Below are 11,898 nucleotides of genomic sequence, written 5' to 3'. Positions count from 1 at the left end.
TAGTCATTTTTGCTTAACAGTAGCCCTAAAAACATACTTTAAAAAAGAACATATTGTTCAGGTTCAAGTGTTTTATTTTTTCTCATTCAAAAACATAACTTTTGAAAAGCTTCAAAAACTTGTATTCAGCCAGAAAGCATCTTGAAAAGAATATAAAACCATCACCATGTTGTTTATAAAAATAAAATGTTAGCATACAATCCTTTGATCTCTATTTTGCAGTACACAAAGTGAAAGTCATGTGTCTTTATTTAAACTCTCATTTACACACGGAGAGGTTTGAAATGTCAATATTTACATATAATACAGTTGATGAAGAGACAAATATGGTATTGTCCCACATTCTGTTTGACTTCTCTTTGTTATACAGTATATGCTCAAATACAATAACTCGACAACTTTGTGTTTGCATTTCAATAAGTTTCACTTGGTTAAACCTTAAGCAAGTGCAAACTACACAGCCCTTTCAAACCTGTCAAACAAGCAACAACCATTGACCTGTTTAAGCAGTTTGTTTTAGATTTAGCACTTAAGATGTTAACTTGTACTTTGGCTTTAGCAGATGTGGGGCTTTAAGGACTAAAACATAATTTATTTCTGTGATTTTATAATGTTTTTGCTGAATGACTTAAAAGATATTTCACCCACGCACAGGCAGTGTTTGGAATAGCGCACTACCACTGTATACTGTGCATAGAAATTAATATTTTCCAAATGCATGGCATACCTGAATGATGTACTACATGTGTCAAAATTGTGCGGTATGCAGTGTGCTTGACCTCAAATGTTCAGTGTGAGAAATGAACTGTAAGTCACATCTGCTGCGATTGTGTTTCTTCATGTTTTGATCGGCAAATGATATTTGATCACAAAATTAGATTTAAAAATGTAAGATAACTTTTTATGAGGTAATGCGAGGCATATTACTGTTGCAAATGTTTATTGTAACATAACAAATACTGTTTTGCATACTATTATTTAAATATAGTAGGCAGGACACGCAGGACACGCAGTACGCTTATATTCCATTCCGAACATAGTTACTTTGGCTCTGATTCAATGTGTGAAAATTTGGTGCAATTAACAATTTCATTTTAAATGGATGTCTGTTCGGCCGGACACAAACGTTCCGTCAGTTCAATGGAATTGTTTAACAAAGAGATATTTGAATCTCTTTTCCATTGCACTGCAAATTAAGCTGGCCAACCAATATGATTCACACTTTTGCACTTTTAGTCAAATGCCCAGAGCCGCTGCCGTTATGTAAAACTGTGACTTGGTGGCATATATTCCACCACCCAGTGGCCTATGACTATGAGTCTGTAAAAAAAAGTCAACAAACTGCAAAAATAAAACCAAAGTTATTTTTTTTTTTTAGATAATATGTAATGTAATCTTGTTAAAATGGATTTAATAAAATTGTTTGCGAAAAAGTTTGGGTTTAGGAACCGTTATCGAAGTCAAGGTATCGGTATTTCTATCGATATCGAATATTTTAGAACGATACCCAGCCCTAATCTTAAATCGCATGCCTCAATCAGACCCAATTTACATGCCGAAAAATCGTGTTGGTGTGAGCAGACATTTAGCTGTAAAGAAATGTAAAATGAAATTATAATTAGTTTGTAGATCTATCTAGATATTTCTAGATAAATCTATTTCTTTTGCATACATTTATAAACTGTAGTCCTACCTTACCTATAATGAACAAAATGTAGATTTAGAAATACTGGTACACAGATGCACAGACTGGAAGATAGATTGTAAGATAGAGACTGTAAGATATATTCTATTTTTATCACACATCATACAAAATGTGACTCATAAACTTTGTTCTTGACTGAGCAGCTTGTTGGTTCAGAGAGTTGTAACGTGATATGATTTTTCATGGCTGTCTCAGGACAGTATGCAGTTCTTGTCCTTGTCTTTTCTACTGAGACTCTGTGTCCTTCTCCTGAAACTTCCTCTCCGGCTCTTGTCCTCGTCCTCTTTCTGTCCTTCTGCTCTCGCTCCGCCCGTCAGCTGTGGCGGCAGAGGAATGCGCTGGCCCAGAAAGAAGCCTTCCTCCTCTGAGTCTGAGGAAGAGGAGCAGGTGGAGCAGGAGTCTTCGTGTCTGGAGCGAGTGGAGTGCAGGGTCAGGCTGCCGTTTCGACTTCGCCTGCGGTCTCCTTCCCGCCATTCCAGGGTTTCCAGGCGAGGTCTGTCGCTTCGTGAACCTCTGGATCGTCTGAGGTGCTTCTCCATGGGAGGCTGGCCACCGCTTCCCCGGCGGAAACTGTGGTGGTACGACCCATCTGAAGGGAAGATGCTTGAGTGAGATCGTACAGCCGTGACAACACTTCACGATAACTTAATGTGAATAGCTCACCCAAAAATGAACGTTTGTCATCATTCCTCACATTTTTCTTTCATGAGAGATGTTTGATTCATGAAAAAATCATTCTTTTGAGTCAAATCTTTTTAGTGAATATGCTAATCCAGTTCAGAAAAACCAGTAGGAGTGACTTGAAACAGGCTGATCCAGTTCTCTAGTTTGCTGGTTAATCAGATTATCAGTGAATGACGACTTAAAAGAAATTGGATGAAACAACAGGAAACACTAAAAATGACTTACATTTACATTTAATCTTTTAGCAGATGCTTTTATCCAAAGCGACTTGAGGAGAACAATAGAAGCAAATCAAACCAACAATAGGGCAACAATATGCAAGTGCTGTGACCAGTCCCAGTTAGTCCAGCATAGTACATGTAGCAAGGTTTTGTTTATTTATTTTAGATTATAGAATTAATTGGTCAAGTGATGATGATGAAAAAGTTTTTTTCAGCAGTTTCTTGAAAATGGCTAAAGACTTGAAATGCCAACAGTTTCTTTGTAATAATATTTGACAAAAGTGTCTTTACTGAATCACTACTTACTGACAATGTTTCACTCTGAAACACGCAGCGCAACTGACTATACTTATTAAATTAACTGACTAAACGTGTTAAATTTGCGTTCTTTGATTTGATAATCACAGTTTGCTAAGATACAGTGCCTTGCGAAAGCCCTTCATTTTTTTCACATTTTGCTATGTTGCAGTCTTAAGCAAAACTGATTTAAATAAATACAAATTCACATCAATCTTCACTCCATACACCATAATTACAAAGCAAAAACAGATTTGTGATAACTTTATTTTATAAAAAATAAAAAACTGGAATAATAACAATGCATAAGTATTTGTACCCTTTTCTGGGACACTTGAAATGTAGCTCAGGAGCTTTCCACTTGTGCTTGTAGATGTTACTACACCTCGAGTGGCGTTAACCTGTAAAAATTCCATTGAATGGGTATGATTTGGGAAGGCACACACCTCTCAATAAAAGGCCTAACAGCTGAAAATGCATATCAGAGCAAAAACCAAGCATGCGGTCAAAAGAACTGCAGCTAAAGCTCAGAGACGGGATTGAGTCGAGACAGATCTGGGGAAGACTACAACACAAATTCTGCTGTATTGAAGATTCACAGAAGCATAGCCTCCATATTCCTTAATGGAAGAAGATTGGAACAACCAGGACTCTTCCTAGAGCCAAACTGAGCAATCGATGGAGAAGAGTCTTGGTTAGAGAAGAGTGGTGATCAAGAGGCTGATGGTCACTCTGGTTGAGCTCCATGATCATATATGGGGATGGGAGAAACTTACAGAAGGATAAGCATCACTGCAACACTCCACCGATCTGGGCTTTATGGCAGAGTGGCCAGACTCAAGCCTCTCCTCAGTGAAGACACATGAAAACTCGGGCTGGGTACTGACACAAATTTCACAATTCGATTCGATTTCGATTCACAAGCTTGCATTTCGATTCGATTCGATTCAATATTGATTATTTTGGATATCAGGTACAATACATGGCAAATTTTCTCAAGGAAAACAAATCTCTTAACTAATGCTGTAAACTATGGGAGTCAGTTGTAGCCTATAGGCTTCATTAGCCTAATATAATATTGAAGGTAAACATTAACTGATCTGTATACAAACACTCTTACACTTTTATTTATTTTTATAATAATAAAGCTTTAAATATTGAAGAACAGTAATAAATATCGAAGTAATATGGTGCATATATTTAGCAAAATGCTCCTCTCTAGAGTTAATTTTTCTAGCTGAGTAACGAGTTTATGGTCACTGCTGGATATGTTTTTTTCTGAGGTAAATGTGACGTTACATGACATTGTTCACAAGCTGTTTTACTGACGTCTTTCCACGGTTGAAACACTGATTAAGTGATTCCATGTGACATGATACGGGTTTCGATAAGTTGTACTCGTATCTTTTAACACACTTTCAGATGCTCATTCATGTTTATTTCGTGCTGTAACTGGTATTAAGGCGGAAGAGAAGATCATGTGCGATGATGATCTTCGCCAAACAGCACCAAAACTGTATTTATGTTTTTGAATTTCGTAAGAAAATGGACGTAATTTGAAATCTGAGACTTTGTTTCATATCAATAGTAACAAAGCACAAAGATTATTGCGATTTATTGGATGGGATGCGCGCTACAATGTTCCGTTCATTCATCAACTGGAAACAGGATGACTAATCGATTCTTGGGATTTAAGTATCGATATCGGTTCGCAAAAATGAGAATCGATTAAAATCGAGAAATCTACATTTTTTTACCCAGCCCTAATGAAAACCCACTTGGAATTTGCAAAACAGCACCTAACGGACTCTCAGACTGTGAGAAACAATATCCTCTGGTCTCATGAACCTCAGTTCCAAGCATCATATATGGAGGAAACCAGACACTGCTCATCACCGGCACAATACCATCCCAACAGGAAAGTGTGGTGGAGCAGCATCATGATGGGGGTGTTATTCAGCACACAGGGACTGGGGGACTCGTCAGGGTAGAAGGAAAGCTCAACGCAGCAAAATATAGAGTTAGCCTTAATGAAAACCTAGTCCAGAGCATTCAGAACCTCGGACTGGGCAGAAGGTTCACCTTCCAACAGGAAAATGACCCTAAACACACAGCTAAGACGATGCAAGAGTGGTTTATGGACACCTCTGTGAATGTCCTTGAGTGGCCCAGCCAGAGCCTGTGCTTGAACCCAATCAAACATCTCTGGAGAAACCTGAAAATGTCTGTCCACCGACAGGCCCCATCCAACCTGACAGAGCATGAGAGGATCTGAGGGGAAGAATGGCAGAAAATCCCCTAATGTGCAAAGCTTGTGGCATCATACCCAAAACAACTTGAGGCTCTAAAGGTGCTTTAACTAAGTACTGCGTTAAGGGTATGAATACTTATGCAATGTAATCGTTTCAGTTTTTCCTTTTTAATAAATTTGCAAAGTTGTCACAAATCTGTTTTTTGCTTTGCTATTATGGGATGAGGAGTGTAGATTAATGGGAAAAAAAGTACTTAAAGTAAAAGCGAAAGCCGCTTAGCATCAGGCTGCAACAAAACAAAATGAAGGGGTATGAATACTTTCGCAAGGCACTGTATATCGCTACTTCAGTTTTATTTTGATTACCAGTGCATCCCCATAGGTTTATTTTAATATTACATTGGATTTAATTAATTATTAGCTTTATATATGCCTTGCAGTTCCCTCATGAACCTCTGGTCTGGGAAACCCTGTTTTTAAGCATTTCCCACATAACCTTTAAAACCCATTTTTGTTATTTTCTAACAAATTAGAAAAGATGCTTAAACTTGAGAAACGTCAGACTGGGACAAAATGTCAGTTTGTAGTTAGTGATTCCTTTGAATTTCCCATAAATCCTTAATTTGTCACTCGGGCTAGTTTGGTTTGAGGTTACCAGCATTTCTATATTTTCTCTATTTCTTAGATATTTTTTTTCTTACAATAACTTGAGTAACTTTGTTAAGCTAAATACAAATATCAATTTTGGTTTTGTTTCAAAAGTCCAATTAAACAAATGATTGTTTTCTCTAGCAGTGGTTTTGCATGTAGCTTTACAACAAATGTTCTTTTGTGTAGCATCTAACGTGCATAAGACTGTATTTTGTTTTATTGCTATTAGGATCTTAGGACAAAAGCTGAAAGCATTATGATCTCACCCAGCAGGTCCATTTGAGATGGTTCTTCAGTGCAAAAGCGCAACCTGTGTCCCAAACTTCCCTCAGCTTCTTCTCCATCTTCCTCCTGCTCCTCATCCTCTCCCTCTCTTCTCTCCATCTCCACCCCTTCCTCTTCCTCCCACTCTTCCTCTTCCACTGAATAACTGCAGCTGATTGGCTCTCTGAAGCTGACCCTGGCGGTGCTGCTGCGTACAGGTGCTGTGGGGAGGTCTTCATCTTCAGTGACAACGGGAAGGGAATCTGAAGGCGTCTGCGAATCAGACGGCTCGAAGAAAACAGGGGGCGGAGGAGGCGGAAAGGAGTCGGAGTCGTTTAGGTCATCAAACGCATCTGAAGACTCAAGTTGAGAGGAAATTCCTATGAGGAAGCAAAGTAAGAAATACAGCTTCAGACATGATCATCATCATCTTTTTTATTTAATGCCATGTCAGCAATCAGAGCTATCTTCATGGCAAAAATTCAATTACAAAAACACAAATATCATATAAATACAATAAAAACAGAACAAAGATAACCAGCAAGTCATATTATACAATATATATTTTTAAGTTAACATATGATAAAAAATCCAAAACCTTTTCAGGTATAATCTCATTAAAAATGTCCTTAACTGAAATAACTTCATAAAAAAGCATTCTACTTGTGTTAAGTCCAGGACAATCTAATAAAATATGTTTGACAGTTAAAGGAATCCTACAAAACATACATAATGTTGGGTCTTCACCTTTAAGTAAAAAAGCATGGGTCAAACTTGTGTGACCTATACGACATCTTGTGTAGACCACCTGATCAAGTCTAGTTTTAAAATTAAGAAAAGTCCTGGTCTTAATTTCCGGATGAGTTGCATACAACTTATTATTTTTGCACATATGCCACTCTTCTTGCCACTTATTTAAAATATATCTGTTAATAATCGGTCTGATATCTGAGGGAGGAATGTGACATTCATTCATTTCCTTATTAAGAGCTTCTTCAGACATGATAAATTATTTATTGCTTTAATTAATTTGACTCTGTGACACCAAACAAACCCGTACGACCGCTCTCGGCGATGTTCCCACAGTCCTTTGCAGTGGAAGTCCCCCTAGATGTGCAGCTTGGTGGGAAAGGACCAAATTCTGCATATCCGTTCAGCTCCACTGTAAACTCCAGAGCGCTGTAAGGACTGTCTGACCGGCGATTCATTTGGTGTGTGCTGATGCTCAATTGGTCCTTGCAATGTAATGCTGCCCTGTCATTGGCTACTAGACAGAGCTGAGAGGAAACATGTGATTGTTTTGTGTGAGTTTGTCCATACGGTGGAGGTTCACCATTCGGTATAGGAGGGAATGTTGTGTGAACACCTGCAAAATGACCAACGGCATAATTAGAGATGCTTCTGACTACAAACACTGTCAATAATATGTTCTGAGGGCGCTTTTCCAATTTACAAGTTATAGTTCACCACAAAACCAAAAGACAAAATTTGCGTCATATGCGAGGACTGCAGATGACGCAAACTCTGAATCAACATGCACCAATGCTACAATTTTCTATATGTCATAGTCATTTGTTAGCAAGTATTCATTACTTCAATGAGCTCATTGTTTCTGCCTTAAATTATTGCATTGTTTAAATTAGTACATTTTTAGCTAACTATGATTGGTATATGTACATTTCTGAAAAACATAACTAAGACAGTTACCTCTGATAACAGATCACTATAAATTGTAATGTGGACTCAATAACAAACAAATAAATGTGAATTGAATTGAATTGAAAAAATGCACTGCTGTTCATTACTTTTTGGTTGGTAAATTACTAAAGTCTCTTATGCTCACCAAGGCTGAATTTATTTGATCAAAAATACAGTAAAAACTTATGAAATATGATCACAATTTAAAATAACTGTTGTATATTTTAAAATGTAATTTACACCTGATTTTTCAGCAGCCGTTTCTCCAGTCTTCAAGAGTCGCACACTGAAGTCAACATGCAGATGTCATTTTTTGTTGTTGTACCTAAACACTAATCATCTTGTCTGGAAACTTTTTTTAAATTAGCATATATTAAAGATAATAAATAACGTATACTTACAAATGTACTTGACAATTTAGAAAATTATTTAAAAAACGGATTACAATAATAAGAATTTGGGAACAAACGTGCTTAATTGTGTTTAAATCACCATTGAGATGAAAGAGAATTACTAAAATAGTTTTTTTAATTAAAGAATGAGAATTCAGGGAGAAAAAGTCTCAATCACCACTGAGAATAAATAAAAAATAATAAAATGTGCTTTTTTCTCAAACAGCCACAATGCAAAAATAAATAAATAATAATTACAAAAAATAGGCTCCATTCTCATAAAATATAATTGATTTATTTTTCTATTGATGTTGTAATAAAATATGACATTTCTTGCAAATTGTTTTAAGATTTAGCAACATTTTGTATTGCCATGTTGTGCTTAAATGAAAAAATAACGTATATGTGTGAAGCATCACAAACATCATAAAAAATAACATCTGTACCTTTGCTCTCCAGTGGAAAATGACCCCCATTATCTGTTGTCGTAGTAGTTGCTTTGACTGCATTCTTCTTTGTGCTAACTTTAGAGGTGGCGGCAGGGACACTGGTTCCCCCCTGTGGCCGTGGTGTGGAACTATGCTGTGGATTATGAATTAGTTTATGCGACACTGATTTGCTCTGTAGGGCAGAATCGCAGGAGTCGGAGTTGTCTGGGTCTTCCCCCAGCGAGCAGGAGCGCGAGCAGAAGATGAGTCCGCCGCGGGGCAGGAAGGGTCTGCCCAGCAGGGGGAGCCGACAGCAGGCACAGCTGAAACACGCTTCAGAGGCGTGCCAGTGCTGGCCCTCATACGTCATCTGGCCCTGATCTATACCTGCAGACAGAGAGAGAGAGAGAGAGAGAGAGAGAGAGAGAGAGAGAGAGAGAGAGAGAGAGAGAGAGAGGAAAGTCCTTCAATCATGTAACCTCTCAATCAGGAACCACGGCATTTTTCTGTAATTGCTCAGCTTTTTACTGCCATAATTAACAAGGAATGCACTGTATCTCTAGCAATTCAATAAAATGACTTCAGAAATGTGTTCATGTTAACACACCTACAAAGGTTTAGCAGGTAAGTGAATAAATGTTTTATAAATGCAACTAGGTCATTCTTTTGTCAAGTCAAGTCACATTTATTTATATAGCGCTTTTTATAATACAGATTGCTTCAAAGCAATAACAGGAAGATAATGCAACAAAGTTTGTTTCTAGAAGAAAATAGCATCACAGTCCAGCTTTAGTAAGTTCAGTGATGTTCATTTTTGTTGTAAAAAAGTTATTAATGTAGTTCATTTATACAGTACAGGTCAAAAGTTTGGAAACATTACTATTTTTAATGTTTTTGAAATAAGTTTCTTCTGCTCTTCAAGCCTGCATTTATTTGATCAAAAATACAGAAAAAAATAATAATATTGTGATATATTATTACAATTTAAAATAATTGGTTTTCAATTCATTATACTTTAAATTATCATTTATTTCTGTGATGCAAAGCTGAATTTTCAGGATCATTACTCCAGTCTATCACATGATCCTTTAGAAATCATTTTAATATGATGATTCATTATCAAAGTTGGAAACAGTTCTGCTGCTTAATATTTTTTCATAACCTGTGATACTTTTTTTAGGATACTTTGATGAATAAAAAGTAAAAAAATAAAAATAAAAAAAGAAGCACATTTTTTAAAAATAGAAATCTTTTGTAACAACAATATACACTACTGGTCAGTAATTTGGGGTCAGTAATTTTTTTTCTTTCTTTTTTTGAAATAAATCAATACTTTTATTCAGCAAGGATGTGTTAAATTGATAAAAAGTGATAGTAAAGAAGATTTATATTATTAGAAAATATTTTTTTATTTTGAATAAATGCAGTTCTTTTTAACCTTTTATTCATCAAATATATTAGGCAGCAGAACTGTTTCCAACACTCATAATATTAGAATGATTTCTAAAGGATCATGTGATAGACTGGATGTCACGACACTGAAGACTGGAGTAATGATGCTGAAAATTCAGATTTGCGTCACAGGAATAAATTATTTTTTAAAGTATATTCAAATAGAAAACTATTATTTTAAGTTGTAATAATATTTCACAATATTACTGTTTTTTCTCTGTATTTTTGATCAAATAAACGCAGCCTTGATAAGCATTAGAGACTTCTTTCAAAAATATAAAAAAATCGTAATGTTTCCAAACTTTTGACCTGTACTGTAGCCGCTCTGGAGTAAACCGTGATGTCATCATCCAGCTCAGTTCAGTTCTTGTATAATAGTGTCAATGCAGGCAGATCAATATTATTGTTGAATATTAAATTAAATGTCCCCAACTAAGCAAGCCAAAAGCCAAAGGCGACAGTGGCAAGGAACCAAAACTCCATCAGTGACAGAATGGAGAAAAAAACTTTGGGAGAACCCAGGCTCATTCGGGGGGGCAGTTCTCCTGTTATATACTTTTGTTACTTTTTTATATATAAGTATAAGTATATAACACTTAAGGCATAAACTAGCTTTGTTTTGTCAAAGACTTTTTAAATGTTTTTGAAGAAGTCTCTTTATGTTCACCAAGGCTGCATTTATTTGGTCCAAAATACAGTAAAAGCAGTAATTATGGGAAATATTATTATAATTTAAAATAAATGATTTATATTTTAAAATGTAATTTATTCCTATGTGATCAAAGCTGAATTTTCATCATCATTACTCTAGTCTTCAGTGTCACATGATCCTTCAGAAATCATTCTGATATGATGACCGCATGGTATATTTAATAATTTCAGAAAAACACGTCTGGAGCAGAAGCAACTTTTGCATCACTATTGGCCACAGTACCTCTTGGGTAAGGTCTGGGTAATGTGCCAAACAGGATTCGAACCCACGAAACCCAGTTTGGCCGAGATACAGCATCTGAACCAATTTCGGGTCGACCTCGTTAAGTTCGCGACATCATAACTTTTGAACAAAGATGAAAAAAAAAAAAAATCTGTTCAGTAATTTCTGTGCAGCTCAGTCCAAGAGCCTATTTTCATAAGATTTAAAATTTGTCTCTGAAGCTATTCCTGGTTCTACGTCAGAACACCGGCTCCTGCATCAGCATCACACACACGCGTCGTGTTGCTCACATGACCAGCGTCAGAGAATGACACGGAAGAGAACAAATTCTTGAATGAAGTCGTAATTTTTGTGTTTTGTTTTTTTTGCACACAAAAACACTATATAGTCACGGGACTATTTTAACGATGTCTTTACTACCTTTCTGGGTCTTGAAAGTGGTGATTACATTATATATTAGGTCTGCACGATTAATCGCAATGAAACCACACACGATTTGGCAAAGGCTGTGATTATTTTATGCGCAGCTTGTCAGTGCAGGACGGCTGATCGGTAGTAAATGCTGCTCCATCTGAAAGCCAGAGAGCGCTCTCACGCAGACACGCCAAATTTGCCCCATCACAGAAGTACAATAACCAGTGTTTGGAATAACGCCGTTTAAAAGAACGGCGTTAGGTAACAACGTTATTTTTTCAGTAACGGGGTAATCTAACTAATTACTTTTCCCGTCGTTACAACGCCGTTAACATTACTGGACGTTAAATGCGGTGCGTTACTATGCATTGATTGAATAAACGGTTTAATCCGAACGCACCCCTGGCTCGCACAGCTAGTGAGGAGGTGGGTTAATAACGAGGTAAGCTATTATGATTATGAGTGTTTCATGGTAGCCAATCAGAGCCAGTGTTTTTACACACATGC

The 11,898-nt window shown here is 36.7% G+C and overlaps 1 protein-coding gene across 5 annotated transcripts in view; it reads right to left on the bottom strand.

The window, feature by feature from the left end:
• Window positions 1-53: 53 nt before the first annotated feature.
• The window catches only part of prickle3 (prickle homolog 3), a 48,234-nt gene continuing 36,389 nt past the window's right edge, over window positions 54-11,898 (bottom strand). For all 5 annotated transcript variants that reach the window (XM_084138344.1, XM_084138345.1, XM_084138346.1 and 2 more), the window contains 4 exons: window positions 8,610-8,978; window positions 7,128-7,439; window positions 6,076-6,453; window positions 54-2,294 (listed from right to left, as the gene is read on the bottom strand). In XM_084138344.1, the coding sequence (XP_083994470.1) occupies window positions 1,897-2,294; window positions 6,076-6,453; window positions 7,128-7,439; window positions 8,610-8,978 (1,457 nt within the window). In that variant the 3' untranslated portion in view covers window positions 54-1,896. The remainder of the gene's footprint in view (window positions 2,295-6,075; window positions 6,454-7,127; window positions 7,440-8,609; window positions 8,979-11,898) is intronic.

The sequence above is a fragment of the Abramis brama genome (assembly GCF_963993115.1).
Source record: "Abramis brama genome assembly, chromosome: 16".
NCBI lineage: Eukaryota > Metazoa > Chordata > Actinopteri > Cypriniformes > Leuciscidae > Abramis > Abramis brama.
The sequence above is the reverse complement of the archived record's forward strand: the minus strand, read 5'-3'. Positions and strand labels throughout refer to the sequence as shown.